We start from the raw sequence: 16072 nt of genomic DNA, 5'->3' as shown, positions 1-16072 counted from the left end.
GAACTGGACGACCTGTCATGTAAGTACTGATCTATCAGCAGAAAATCAAATACGGATGATGCAGGAGTAAGTTTACTAATGAAGAAGAAAATAGGAATGTAGGTGAGCTACTACGAACAGCATAGTAGATGCATTATCGAAGCTAAGGTGGACACTAGGTCAAGACTCTACACAGAGTATAAATTTATAAGCCTGCTAGTAACGCAGATCATGAATATATTGAAGGAATGTGTGAGCTGATAAAATAAATTATTGAGTTACTCTACCGTGCTGATAATTTAAGACGATAATCAAGGGAAACAAAAACTGAGTTGTGATGGGGAACTGGAATTCAAATATGGGGGAAGGAGGAGAAGGAAAAATAGCAGGAGAACATGGAACAGACGAAAGCAATTAAAAGGAAAGCATGTTAGGCTTTTGAACAGAGCATAACATAGCTTTTGCTAACAGTTGGTTTAAAAATCATGAAAAATTGATGTATATATGTAAGAGACCTGAGACACCAAACGGCTTGAGATAGAGCACACAACGGTAACAGAAATTTCGAAACCAGATTTTAAACTGCAAAACATTTCCAGAGGAAGATGTGGACTGTGGCCATAACTTATTGATTACGATCAACAGATTAAAACTAAGAAATTTCAGAAAGGTAGGAAATTGAGGAGATTGGTTCTAGATAAATGGAAAGAACCATAGGCTGCCAAGAATTTCAAGTTGAACATGGGCAACGATTGAATGAAACAGGGAAAAGGATTACAATAAAAGACGAGTGGGTGACTTTGAAGGATGAAATAGTAAAGAAGCTGACAATCAAATAGGCAAAAAGACAATTCCTATTAGAAAGCCTTGAGTTGCACTAGATACGCAATTTAAGTCACGAAAGAAGAAAATATAAAAATACAGACAGAAGGGAATACAGAGTTTAAGAAATGAGATCAACAAAATGCAAAATCACAAAGCTACGGTGTTCGGAGGAGCAATGAAAAGCTGTGGATGCATGCATCACTATGAGAAAGATAGTGCCCGCTTATAGGAAAATTAAAGAGGCCTGTGGAGGAAAGAGAAGTATCTGTGTGAATATTAAGAACTTGGATGACAAGCTAAGCAAAGAAGGGAATGATTAAAAATGGAAGAAATAAAAAAAAAACGAATCCACAAAGGAAACAAACTTGACGACAATATCATGGAAAGAGATGAGGAAGTATTTGAAGATGAGAGTTGAGATATGGTACTTCGAGGGGAAAAAATGGATAGATCTCTGAAAGACTTGCGTCTTAACAAGCACCTGGAGTGGGCAACATTCCATCAGAAAGCCGTTGCCCCTATTTTTAGTTAAATTACCTCTGTAAATATAAAGTAAACATATCCATTCCCAGCGGTGGACCTTTCTTAGACCGGCCCGGCCCGGCCTTATATGGCGGTAGCTCCGCGACAAAACGCTACTGTCGGTTGTTAAAGATGGCGGTTGTGCCTCACACGTCCAAATCGTAGAAGCAATGAAATGTGATTCATTTTCTATGGAGTAAGGGACGAACTCGCATCGAAATCCACAAGGAAATGTAGCCCACGAATGGAGGAAAGTGCCGGCCGTGGTGGCCGTGCGGTTCTAGGCGCTGCAGTCCGGAACCGCGGGACTGCTACTGTCGCAGGTTCGAATCCTGCCTCGGGCATGGATGTGTGTGATGTCCTTAGGTTAGTTAGGTTTAAGCCGTTCTAAGTTCTAGGGGACTGATGACCTAAGATGTTAAGTCCCATAGTGCTCAGAGCCATTTGAACCATTTTTTGGAAGAAAGTGTCACACTTTGAGAAATGTGAGATGGTGGTGTTGTGCATAAAAGGCCGTGAAGAGCGATCGCGGAGGCTTCATTCGCCGCTGACTGACGACAACATTTCCCGCATAAATGCAATGGCGAAAGTGGATCGTTGTGTGGATCTCAAGGACATTTTCCAGGAACTTGGAATTTCGTATGGGAGTGTTTACGGCGTTGTTTACGGGTACTTAAGATACCGGAAGGTTTCATGTTGATGGGTGCCTAAGCAGTTGGATGACATGATGTAAGGCAAGCGAATGACTGATACGCTGAATCATATGCAACGGTATACCGAGGAGAGTGACAGTTCACGCCGGAATCGAACCAGCAGAGCATGGTGTGGAAACAACCGGGGTCGCCTGTGACAAAAAAATTCGTTAAGAGTCATCTGCTGGCGTGGTCATCTTCCACGACAATTCGAGATCTGATGAAGCAACGGGAGCCGCCGACAAGCTTGGATCATTTCACTGGGAGAGTCTGGACCTCCCAACAATCAGCCCGCCGGCCGGTGTGGCCGTGCGGCTCTAGGCGCTTCAGTCTGGAGCCGCGTGACCGCTTCGGTCGCAGGTTCGAATCCTACCTCGGGCATGGATGTGTGTGATGTCCTTAAGTTAGTTAGGTTTAATTAGTTCCAAGTTCTAGGAGACTGATGACCTCAGAAGTTAAGTCGCATAGTGCTCAGAGCCATTTAAACCATTTGAACAAGCAGCCCGAATCTCATCCCCAGTGAGACAATGATTACATCCAACGATGAGCACAGTCAACCGGACGAATTCTACCACAGGTGCATATCAGATTTAGTGCTGCGATGGGATAAATTTATTGAACCATTGTGGGGACTGTGTAGCCTATGTAGTGTAGGGTATGTAGAATAGTACATCTATTTGTAGTTACTTGTATTTACCTCACTTCGGCTAAAAAATAGGGGCAAAGACTTTCTGATTCATCCTCTTACTTGGAAGAGCCAAACTATTCCACCCGGTATGTAAGGCATTTGAGGCAGTCGATATACCCTAAGACTTAGAGAAGAATGTAATAATCAAAATGGTTCAAATGGCTCTGAGCGCAATGGGACTTAACTTCAGAGGTCATCAGTCCCCTAGAACTTAGAACTACTTAAACCTAACTAACCTACAGACATCACACACATCCACGCCCGAGGCAGGATTTGAGCCTACGACCGCAGCGATCGCGCGGTTCCAGACTGAAGCGCCTAGAACCGCTCGGCCACTCCGGCTGGAATGTAATAATCCCTGGCTGGTGCTGACAGATGTGAATACTACAGAACCATCAGTTTAATAAGTTATCGTCGTAAATAAAACAATAATTATTGACGGAATATTGCAAAGTTCTTTGAAACTGGCTTGAGTAGGATCAGCTTGGGTTCTGGAGAACTGTCGGAACACGCGGGGCAATACTGACAGATTAAAGAAAGGCAAAACCTCGCTCATACTATCTGTAGATTTAGAGAAAATTTTTGAGAAATGAGAATGGAATACTATTTTTGAAATTCTAAAGTAGCATGATGCATAAAATCTGGGGAGCAGGACATTATCTACAACGTGTACAGAAACCAGACTGCAAGACATGAAAGACAAGCAGTAATTGAAAAAGAAGTGAGACAGGTTTGTAGCTTACCTCAGATGGTATCTAGTTTTTACAATGAGAAATCTGTCAAGGAAACAAGGGTGAAATTTGGAAATGGCATTAAAATTCATGGGGAAGAAACAGAAATTAAAAGGTTTTCCGATGACGTTGTAATTGTACAAGCGATGGCAAAGGACTTGGAAGAGTAGTTGAACGAAATGGAAAGCGTGTTGAGAAAACATTTTAAAATGAATACCAACAAAAGAAACAGGGTAATGGAATGTAGTCGAATTAAGTCAGGCGGGGCTGACGGATTTAGATCAGGAAATGAGATACTGAAAACAGTAGATGAACTTCGCTATTTGACTCGCAAAACAAGTGACAACGACTAAACTACAGGGGATATAAAATACAGACACGGCAAACTGCAAGAAAAGCATTTCTGTACAGAGACACAATATTGTCTTCAATATATAAACATAAATGTTAAGAAGTATTTTTGGACGATAAACAGTTAATATAACAAGTGAATAGAAGCTTTTGAAACGGGGGGCTACAGGAGAATGCTAAAGATTGGAGACACTGAATAAAATTGTGGAGAAAAGAATTTTATAGCAGAACTTGACTAAAAGACATGTCACGTTGACAGAACATATCACTGGACATAAAGAAGCATCAGTTTGACAGTGGAAGGAAGTGTGGAGGGATACCAAGGCTTGAGTACAGTAAATAGGTGTGAATAGATGTATGTTGTACTAATTATGCAGAGATGGAGAGAAATTCACAAGATGAAGGTCCTTTATTTCCGAAGTTATGAAATGTTTTTAGAAGATTAGCCTCTTTTTCGTCCGTGAGGCGAATTTAAATAATTATAAATCCATTTCCACTAACAAAAACTCTGGTACTCAGTAAATTTTACAAGTGCAACGACTGGACCAGAAGAAAACTACGTGGCGTCTCCACTTTGCCGTCTAAAGGTGTCCCACAAAATGACGTCTGAAAAAAGTCTCAGAAAAATAATTGAAAAATGTGAGAGTAAAAGTGTCATAAGGATTTAAGCATTTTGGTTTCCAGTGGAACAAAGTATTTTATTCGCTTTAACCCAACTAACATCACCATGTCCGTGATTTTCTATCTTGGCCTTCCCCAGCTGTTTACTAACAGCTAATAACATTCTCACCAAAAACTGCGCATTTTTAATCGAAACGCATTCATGTACCTCTGTATGCCCCCTTTCTCATTACTGTGCCGTCGTAAGAACGGCAACCACAACTTCTTCGACCACTAAGTTTCCAGGTACCTCTTGACCACGACTATAACCTGAAGACACTACAAGACTGCCGAAACGATATCGATCACGTCTACACCATGATGGAATCAAAAACTCACCACTTTTACTCTGCAGAGTACTCGACTGAACTCGAGTACCTGCATTCGACTGTTGTAAAATGTCCAGAACAGATCAACTGCAGGAATTTGTTAAACGTATCAGTCTTTCAGACAATCAATATAGCAGCCACTGTTTTGTTTCCTCTTGCTTCAGTAATAGGTATTCCCATTGGTTCTATCCGTCTTTTACTAATAACAGCTTTCTAAAGGGAGTTGCCTCATTGCATTCTCTCTCGCGCTACTAGTAATCTATCCATCCCCCGTCCACAGAAAAGCTCCTCTGCCGTAATGGAAAAACCACAGAGAAACAGACCAAAACTGTAACTCCTACAACAGAACATCCTGGATACTGGAAACTTGTCTGAACACAGTTTTGGCCAACTAAGGGGAGAAACAAGTTCATTAATTAAATATTCCTCACAAATGGAGCTTCCCAGCTATAGGCGGTCCGGCCAGACTTCTTGACAAACAGTGGCGGTCTTTCGCAATCCCATTCAACTATACTTCTCCCCAATCCTTGATGCACTTTCATTTGTGCAGAACAGCAGCAGGTTCATACCCGGTAACAAAAGCAAGTCGCTAGTTTCTCAGCGAAAACGAGATTCCTGATGCTACGAGAATGCCGTTCAGGAGCTTGACAGCAGGAAGAAACGTTCGTTGGTTTGGTCATATGGTTTTCATTCTGCTCCTTCGATGCCTTTGCCTTATACGGGTTCGGAGCCGCATGTATGACTGAACGTTTCCATCGAACTTGACTTGTACAATGCAAGGATTGGATTGAGAAGATAAAGGGAGAAGTATGCAAATGACTATAACCAGCAGTTGCATGCAGAATGATTTTCGGGTGCATGAGCTCTTTGAGAACTTGATTGGATGGAAGGTACAAAGATCGTGGCACTAGCGCTACATTACCCGCGCGGTAGACTGATGTTTCTGTCATACCGTAACATTTTCTTGTTCTACTATAAGATCTCTGGACTGGTCTGAGCCAGCAACAAACCTTTAATCATTGTGGTAAAATACTGATCTACGTTCATTTCAGGCATTACAGACTTCTAAAGAGGCCAAATTCTCGGTACCTGCTTCGCTGGCACATCAGTGACAATAGTGGCAATGAAAAAATGTGGCCAATGTCACAAAAACAAAATATTCATGGTAGGACTATTATTGACAAACCTCATGTAAATCAGAATACCAAGAATGAGGACAAAATCTGGACTAAAGAGCAATGGAAACTTACATTGAAGGGCCAAAGAAACTGGTACACCTGCCTAATATCGTGTAGGGCCCCCGCAAGCGCGAAGTGCCGGGACACGACATGGCACGGACTCGAGTAATGTCTGAAGTAAAGCTGGAGGGAACTGACACCACGAATCCTGCAGGGCTGTCCATAAATCCGTAAGAGTACGAGGGGTGGAGATCTACTTTGAACAGCACGTTGCAAGGCATTCCAGATATGCTCAATAATGTTCATGTCTGGGAAGTGTTTAAACTCAAAAGAGCGTTCCTGGAGCCACTCTATAGCAATTCTGGACTTGTAGGGCGTCGCATCGTCCTGCTGGAATTGCCGAAGTCCGTCGGAATGCACAGTGGGGTTCGATTCCCGGCTGGGTCGGAGATTTCTCCGCTCAGAGACTGGGTGTTGTGTTGTCCTTGTCATCATTGCATCCCCATCCACAAGCAAGCCGCCGACGTGGCGTCAGCACGAAAGATTGGCACCAGGCGAACGGTCTACCCGACGGGAGGCCCCACCCACACGAAAAAAAAAAAAATCCAACTGCACACACTCCACACCATTACGGAGCCTCCACCAGCTCGAACAGTTCCCTGCTGACATGCAAGGTCCATGGATTCACGAGGTTGTCTCCATACCCGTACACGTCCATCTGCCCGATACAATTTTAAACGAGACTCATCCTACAGGCAATTGTTTCCAGTCAGCAACAGTCCATTGTCGGTGCTGACAGGCATAGGCGAGACGTAACGCTTTGTGTCGTGCAGTCATCAAGGGTACACGAGTGGACCTTTGGCTCCGAAAGCCCATATTGATGATGTATCGTTAATGGTTCGCACACTGACACTTGTTGATGGCCCAGGATTGCAATCTGCAGCAATTTGAGGAAGGGTTGCACATCTGTCACGTTGAACGATTCTCCCCAGTCGTCGTTGGTCCCGATCTTGCAGGATCTTTTTCCGACCACAGCGGAGTCGGAGATTTGATGTTTTAACGGATTTCTGATATTAACGGTAGACTTGTGAAATGGTCGTACAGGAAAATCCCCGCTTCATCCCTACCCCGGAGGTGCTGTGTCTCACCGCTCCTGCGACGACTATAACACCACGTTCAAACTCACTTAAATCTTGATAACATGCCATTGAGCAGCAGTAACCGATCTAAGAACTGCGCCAGAGACTTGTCTTATATAGGCGTTGCCGGCCGCAGCGCCATATTCTGCCTGTTTATATATCTCTGTATTTGAATACGCATGCCTATACCAGTTTCTTTGTCGCTTCAGTGTATAACGTTTCCGACCACTTACTTTCGTCACTGCAGGCAATTAGAACTTCTCGTGGACACAAAAATCGTGGTATAACTACTAATTTTGCCAACGCAGTATGCTGTATACTATACACTTTACTGTCTTCTCTAGACACAGAAGGGTTAATGAAGATTGGAAAAGTTTACCGTGTGGTTTCACTCCGTCCAAGATTACTTAAACTGCAATTTCGTTTTATTGAAAGAGATACAAAAAGTAAGCATCAGAGACGTTCGGTGACTAATTTTGTTTGGCAGGGGCCGGTACTGATGGAGTGTTCATACACTCGTATGCAAAACTTAAGAATGAAGGCAGCTTTCGCAGGATGTGTCACTGCTAGGTAACATAGCTCGATAAAACTCGGACCATACGCATATGGAACTGGTACAGAATAGTGCAGAAAGTAACTGAAAGAAATACGCAACAAGAAGAACAAAAATGACACTTTTATTCAAAAACAATAATTGTACTTGTTACAGCGGTTCATGATGGCCCCCAGACATTACAAAATGTATGACACTGGGTGTGTGATCGCCACGGACGGCAATGCATGCTCTGCAACGTGCTCCCACGCTGGCCACAAGGTTAGTAAGGAGAACTTAAGGTGGAGGTTTCCCCTTCCTCCACCAGCGCTGTTGAGAGCTGCTGGATTGTGGCTGGTGCATATGGACGTGCTGCAGTATACATCCCCAAGACATCCCACACATGCTTGATCGGATTTAAGGAGGGGGCCGAGCAGACCAGTCAATTCGCCGAATACCATTCCAAAAATTCCTCCATCTGTGCTGTACGATGCTGTTTCACATTGTCATATACAAAAATGAAGTCAGTGCCGAATGAACTGAAAAGAGGCGCATGGGGAAGGTCAGTGTTACAATAACGTTGACCATTCAGTGTACCGTCGTCAAAGATTTGGAGGACAGTATATATGGGCAACACAATGCCTCTCCACATCATAATACTTGGACCACAGAAACGATCAATGTTCCTGGATGAATTACATGTTGTCACCTCTCGCCATATGAGGATAGGTCCATGGCTGCCGAACATGATCGCTTTTTGATCCAGATGCTATGATGTAGGAAGGCGTAATGCCCTCCAAACCTTTGAAGACAGTACACCCACCGGTTCACACTTGTTGTGACAGTTTATTCCTTCCCAATGTGCGTCCTTTCAGGGGTGCATAGGGCCCTGTCTTCATTTTTACGGATAACAGTGCACGACCGCATTGAACAGCGTAGGTGGAGTGGCTCGTGAAACTAGGGGATATTCGGCGAACGGACTGGCCTGCTCATTTCCCCATCTCAAATACGAGAGTCCATGTTTGAGATGCGTTGGGGAGGCGTACTGCGGCACGTCAATGTGCACAAACGACCATTCAGCAGCAGAAATGGAACGCCTTGCCGCAATAACTCCTTACCAACTCTGTGGCCAACATGGGACACATTTCAGCCGTCCGTGGTGATACCACACCCTGTTAAGAATTGTGTCCCAACTTCTGTAATGTACGGGGGGGACCATCATAATTAGTGGTGACTTCAGTGTAATTATTGTATTTGAATAAAAGTGTCATTTTTGTTCGTCTCTTCTTTCAGTTACTTTCTGTACTATACTGTAGCAGTTCGTTCTATGTATGGTCCAGGTTCACCGTGCTGCGTTACTAGGTAGTGACACATCATGCGAAAGTTACACCAATGTCCATTAAAATTGCTACACCACGAAGTTGAAGTGGTACAGACGCGAAATTTAACCGACAGGAAGAAGATGCTGTGATATGCAAATTATTAGCTTTTCAGAGCATTCACACAAGTTTGGCACCGGTGGCGACACCTACAACGTGCTGCCACGAGGAAAGTTTCCAAGCGAATTCTCATACACAAACAGCAGTTGACCGGGGTTGCCTGGTGAAACGTTGTTGTGATGCCTCGTCTGAGGAGAAATGCGTACCATCACGTTTAAGAGTTTGATAGAGGTCGGATTGTAGCCTATCACGATTGCGGTTTATCGTATCGCGACATTGCTGCTCGCGTTGGTCGAGATCCAACGACTGTTAGCAGAATATGGAATCGGTGGGTTCAGGAGGGTAATACGGAACGCCGTGCAGGATCCCGACGGCCTCGTATCACTAGCAATCGAGATGACAGGCATCTTATCCGCATGGCTGTAACGGGTCGTGCAGCCACGTCTCGATCCCTGAGTCAACAGATGGGGACGTTTGCAAGACAACAACCATCTGCACGAACAGTTCGACGACGTTTGGAGCAGTACGGACTATCAGCTCGGAGACCATGGCTGCGGTTACCCTTGACGCTGCATCACAGACAGGAGCGCCTGCGATGGTGTATTCAACGACGAATCTGGGTGCACGAATGGCAATATGTCATTTTTTCGGATGAATCCAGATTCTGTTTACAGCATCATGATGGTCGCATCCGTGTTTGGCGACATCGCGGTGAACGCACATTAGAAGCGTGTATTCGTCATCGCCATACTGGCGTATCACCCGGCGTGATGGTATGTGATGCCATTGGTTACACGTCTCGGTGATCTCTTGTTCTCTTTGACGGCACTTTGAACAGTGGACGTTACATTTCAGATGTGTTGCGACCCGTGGCTCTACGCTTCATTCAGTCCCTGCGAAAGCCTACATTTCAGCAGGATAATGCACGACCGCATGTTGCAGGTCCTGTACAGGCCTTTCTAGATACAGAAAATGTTCGACTGCTGCCCTGGCCAGCACATTCTCCAGGTCTCTCACCAATTGAAAACGTCTGGTCAATGGTGGCCGAGCAACTGGATCGTCCCAATACGCCAGTCATTACTCTTGATGAACTGTGGTATCGTGTTGAAGCAGCATGGGCAGCTGTACCTGTACACTCCATCCAAGCTCTGTTTGACTCAATGCCCAGGCGTATCATGGCCGTTATTACGGCCAGAGGTGATTGTTCTGGGTACTGATTTCTCAGGATCTATGCACCGAAATTGCGTGAAAATGTAATCACATGTCAGTTCTAGTATAATACAGGGTGATTCAAAAAGAATACCGCAACTTTAAAAATGTGTATTTAATGAAAGAAACATAATATAACCTTCTGTTACACATCATTACAAAGAGTATTTAAAAACGTTTTTTTTTCACTCAAAAACAAGTTCAGAGATGTTCAATATGGCCCCCTCCAGACACTCGAGCAATATCAACCCGATACTCCAACTCGTCCCACTCTCTCTGTAGCATATCAGGCTTAACAGTTTGGATAGCTGCTGTTATTTCTCGTTTCAAATCATCAATGGTGGCTGGGAGAGGTGGCCGAAACACCATATCCTTAACATACCCCCATAAGAAAAAATCGCAGGGGGTAAGATCAGGGCTTCTTGGAGGCCAGTGATGACGTGCTCTGTCACGGGCTGCCTGGCGGCCGATCCATCGCCTCGGGTAGTTGACGTTCAGGTAGTTACGGACAGATAAGTGCCAATGTGGTGGCGCTCCATCCTGCTGAAATATGAATTGTTGTGCTTCTTGTTCGAGCTGAGGGAACAGCCAATTCTCTAACATCTCCAGATACTGTAGTCCAGTTACAGTAGCACCTTCGAAGAAAAAGGGACCAAAAACTTTATTGGCTGAAATGGCGAACAAATGTACAACTAAATGAAACTTTATAGCTCCCTTAATTCGCCGACAGATAGTGCTTAGCTCTGCATTTTGTCGTTGCAGAATTTTAAATTCCTAAAGTTGTGGTATTCTTTTTGAATCACCCTGTATATTTGTCCAATGAATACCCGTTTAGCATCTGCATTTCTTCTTGGTGTAGCAATTTTGATGGCCAGTAGTGTACTTTCATCTGTAAGTTGTACACACAAGTGTATGTACCCCGTAACAGTGAACGACGACCTCCAAAAGTGAAACAGCGTTCAAGGCAACGGACCCGCACGCAGGAGTAGCTGGATTCCAGCGGCAGGCCGGCCGCGGTGTTTCGAGTCGGTGGCTGTACCTGTCGGCGTGTGCCGGGTCGCCGGCGCCCGCGTTGGCGGCGAGCGCGTCGATGTGCCGCGTCACGTCCTCGACCCAGCGGCAGTTGACGAGCTCGTGCGGGCGCAGCGCGGCGCGGCAGTGCGGGCACTGGGCGCGCTGCTCCGTCAGCCAGCGGCGCATGCACGGGTAGCAGCACAGCTTGGAGCAGTGCGGGCACAGGTGCGCGTCGCGCAGCCGCTCCATGCAGATGAAGCACCGGAACGTCTCCGCCAGTGACTGCAACACGAGCCCACGCTCCTGTCACCAAAACTCAACACTTTTCTTATTTATTGATTTATTATTTTCTTTTTTTTGGCTTCAAGCAGAACTCCTTTCTCCAGATACAAATTATTTTACAAAATAATATAAACAGGACATGTTTGAGTTCATTACAAAACATAACTGAACTGGATAAGTAGCCAATAAAGTATGTTAATCTGACAGCACAACTGCAAGAAAAGCGCGAATTTTTAACACAAAATCGAATTATAAATGTGCAATAACCAGTCACAGACAGTGGGTGGCAGACTAGCAGTGGAGGGTATATAAAGCGTGTCATGGGAGCACAGAAAACAGTGCAGTCGCTGTCGTAATGCGGAAACGGAGCGATTTATCTGACGTCCAAATGGGCATGATCATTGCCTTCCTAGCCAAGAGTGGAAGCATTTTCGAAACGGCTAAGTTCATCAACTGTTCGTGTGCCGCCGTGGTTAATATACCGGGTGATCAAAAAGTCAGTATAAATTTGAAAACTGAATAAATCACGGAATAATGTAGATAGAGAGGTACAAATTGACACACATGTTTGGAATGACATGGGGTTTTATTAGAACCAAAAAAATACAAAAGTTCAAAAAATGTCCGACAGATGGCGCTTCATCTGATCAGAATAGCAATAATTAGCATAACAAAGTAAGACAAAGCAAAGATGATGTTCTTTACAGGAAAAGCTCAATATGTCCACCATCATTTCTCAACAATAGCTGTAGTCGAGGAATAATGTTAGGAACAGCACTGTAAAGCATGTCCAGAGTTATGGTGAGGCATTGGCGTCAGATGTTGTCTTTCAGCATCCCTAGAGATGTCAGGCGATCACGATACACTTGCGACTTCAGGTAACCCCAAAGCCAATAATCGCACGGACTGAGGTCTGGGGACCTGGGAGGCCAAGCATGACGAAAGTGGCGGCTAAGCACACTATCATCACCAAACGACGTGCGCAAGAGATCTTTCACACGTCTAGCGGTAAGGGGTCGAGCGCCATTCTGCATAAACGTGGTACGTTCCAGCAGGTGTTTATCTGCCAGGCTGGGGATGATGCGATTTGTAACATATCGGCGTACCTCTCACCCGTCACGGTAGCAGTTTTGCTGTCCAGCACCATCTGTCGGACATTTTGTGAACTTTTTTTTGTTCTAATAAAACCCCATGTCATTCCAAGCATGTGTGTCAATTTTTACCTCTCTATCTACATTATTCCGTGGTTTATTAAGTTTTCAAATTTATACTGACTTTTTGATCACCCGGTATACCGTGGAGGGCGAAATAGCGTTATGCAAAACCTGCGCCGAGGCAACTGTGATGCGCCGCTTGTCATAAATGACAGGGTTGAGCGATGGATGTGGAGATGTATACAGGAGAATAGACGATCTACAGTTGAGTAATTGACTGCCCATATAAACGAAGGGGCTACTCAATTACAGTTCAGCGAAATTTGCAACGTATGGGCCGCCGCAGAAGGCGAATGATTCGTGCACCGATGCTGACTGCTGTTCAATGGCAACGAATGCTGGAATTTGCACACCATTACCGCAAATGGACGTTCACTGACTGGTGACAGGTGGCCTGTTCAGATGTATCACGTTTCATGCTCCATCGGACAGACGCCCGTTGGGGTGCGTACGTCTGAAAGCAAATGCCATGCAACAATCGTCAATTGGGTGCAGGCAGGAGGGCAGTCACTGGCTGAACTTGTCATTCAGGAAGGCACAGAGGAGCAACACAAGTATGAACATATATCCTTGGGGATCATTTCTACCTCTACAATCAGCTTGTTTTCTGTTCGATGAGATTTCGGGATTGCAGCCGAATCACGTTGACTTCTTGCCACGGTATTTCGGCTGGCAATCGTCCAGCCATCTTCAGGTGAGTGTCCGTCACTGGAGAATACAAGTTCCCGGAGTCAACTTTATAGCAAAAAATTTGCGCGGAAACGCATGCGCATTGGTCTCCGTCACAGGAGCGTCCTCTTTTCAAATCCGCGCCCTCTGAATCTACTGTTCTATCTGTGGAGCGCAGGTGCATGCGTAAAGGTGAAAACTACATGTCCGCCCTCTGTCGGAATGCGCGCCTGCGTCGCTAAAAACAGACGTCAGATGTCGCCAGACGTGTCATTATGAATAAAATGTCTTCTCTCAGAGGAAATTAGAGAGATCACCGGTTCCCAAGCCTTGTCCAGTTGAAAACGGCCATCACGATTTATAAGATTTTGCTCTAGGCGTATCTCCACAGATTCTTTAATTACTGAATGCCAAAAAGTTTTCACTGAGGCCAAAATTTTCGTGGCAGAAAAATCCATAGCATGTCCTGTGGTAATACAATGCTCTCCTCTCCAACCCACGCTCTCTGCTGCGCCTTCACTGTTGTGTCCCCCCTACCCTCTATCTCTACACCCTTCATCTCTTTTCCCAAGGTGGCTTCCGTCAACTCCCCCTCCCGAGTGATGTACTCTCTCCCTCCATTTATCTCTCCTATCAACTCTGATCCACATCTCCACCTCCTTTCCTCTGTCTTTTTTCCGGGCTCCCTCTCCCCCCTCTTTCCATCCTGTTTTTACCCCACCTACCCTCTCTCTGCCTCCCTTCTCTCCAAAGTCCTTCTGCATTTCCTTCCTCTGCCTTTCCCCATTTCCCTTCGCGTCTGCCCTGCTGCCCCCTTCTGAGTCCTCTCCCTCCTCTCCCCCCCTTTGTTTTTCCTCTCCTCCTCCCTTTTTCACCCTCATCTGTCCAGGTCCCCCCCCCCTCCCCCACCCGATCTGCCCTTGCCTGTGGTGTGTCATCTTCATGCCGACTTTTGAGTGGTGTTTGTTTCCAGTGATAGTTAAGTGTTGCGCGTCTTTTCCGAAGTGTTGCGAACGGACATCATACTGTCGATGGGTGTGATTTTTTACATCTCTTGCGAACAGAAACCAGACTGTCGCTGTGTTTTAATTGTCTGTCTACTATTTTCCCTGTCTGCTTCCTGTGTATTTTATTATCATCGCCCACCATTTGTTTTATGATTTAACTTTCCACAATTTTCCGCCGTTTTACAATTTACGTCACCGTTTTATCGCCTGATTTTCTTGTTTCTTATCTTCTTATGTTTTAAAAATTCTATAGGCTGAAGAGCTCAGCTACAGCCGCGTTACTGGGCTGCGAAAGGCGAGTGTGGCGTTCATGTTCAACGCACCTTTCATGTGCTGTGCGTGTCGTCTGACCGATGTAAGCTTTGCCACACTGGCAAGGAATTTAATAGATCCCGGCCTTCCACAGACCCAGATCGTCCTTTACTAAATCTAGAAGGGCACTAATCTTCGGCAGTGGCCGGAAGATTACTTTAACTTGGTGTCTCCTTAGGATCCTACCTATTTTATATGACAGGTTGCCGGCATATGGAAGGAACGTTCTGGGCTTGAATAGCTCCTTATCTTCTTGTGTTGTGGGTGGTCACGTTTCTTCCTTCTTAGCGCTGTACTAATCTGATGTGGAGAGTAACCATTACCTCTGAACACCAACTCTAAATTTTTTTTGTTTTTTTTTCTTTATTGTGATTTTAATACCAGTATAACAGGTAGGCTGGCAGCAGCACGATACGCCGCTCTTCAGCCAAAGATAGTACAATGAGAAAACAGAGAAGACACATGGGTTGGAGCAAAACGGCGGGGAAAAAGCAGTAGCCACATGAACAAAAAAAAAAAAAAAAAAAAAAAAAAACATGAAGCCGTTCACACTCGATGACAGTCCACACTACAAACTGTTGACACGAAGCACAAACACTGAAGATGTCGATGCACTGGTGAACGATGGAGTGTGACGGTGAACACTGAACACTAAACACGACGGCACACATGAGACACTGATGGCGATGATCTGCGGTGTGCGAATGTCCACTTAGCGTGTGCGAGTCTGAGGACCTGCCAAGAGGGGAAGAAGGGTGAGGTGGGGGAGAGGGGAGAACAAGGATGCCAATGGCTGAGGAGATGGGGGGAGAAGGAGGGGGACAGGGGAGGGGAAACCCAGGGGAGGAGTGAGGAGAAATGGAGGAGGGTGGGAAGAGGCAGAGAAGGGTGGGAAGGTGCCCAAAGGAGCAAACACAGGAAGAGGGAGGGAGGATCAAAGTTGGTAGGAGGGGTAGATGGAGGGGAGGAGGACATCATCAGGGAGAGGGAGCTTGCGGAAGCCACCTTGGGAGAGGGTAAGGAGGGTGGAGAGACGGAGACTGGGTGGGACATGGGAATACAGGTGCGGCAGTGGGCGGGGGCGGGAGAGGATGGGCGAGACAAGCGGGTGAGGAGGATCGAGTTTGCGGGAGGTACACAGGATCTGCATCCTTTAAAGGAAAAGGAGGAGGTGGGGGAACGGAATGAGATCGTACAGGATCCGCGTGGGGGAGGGGAGACGGATGCGATAGGTGAGGCAGAGAGCATGGCGTTGAAGGATTTGAAGGGATTTATAAAAGGTAGGGGGGGGGGCGGAGAT

The 16072-nt window shown here is 45.6% G+C and overlaps 1 protein-coding gene across 1 annotated transcript in view; it reads right to left on the bottom strand.

The window, feature by feature from the left end:
• LOC126441105 (E3 ubiquitin-protein ligase TRIM37-like) overlaps positions 1-16072 on the bottom strand; it is a 224858-nt gene that overhangs the window by 182468 nt on the left and 26318 nt on the right. The window contains exon 2 of the mRNA XM_050090679.1: positions 11314-11570. Coding sequence (XP_049946636.1) covers positions 11314-11570 — 257 coding nt within the window. The remainder of the gene's footprint in view (positions 1-11313; positions 11571-16072) is intronic.

Source organism: Schistocerca serialis, chromosome 1, assembly GCF_023864345.2.
Source record: "Schistocerca serialis cubense isolate TAMUIC-IGC-003099 chromosome 1, iqSchSeri2.2, whole genome shotgun sequence".
NCBI lineage: Eukaryota > Metazoa > Arthropoda > Insecta > Orthoptera > Acrididae > Schistocerca > Schistocerca serialis.
The sequence above is the reverse complement of the archived record's forward strand: the minus strand, read 5'-3'. Positions and strand labels throughout refer to the sequence as shown.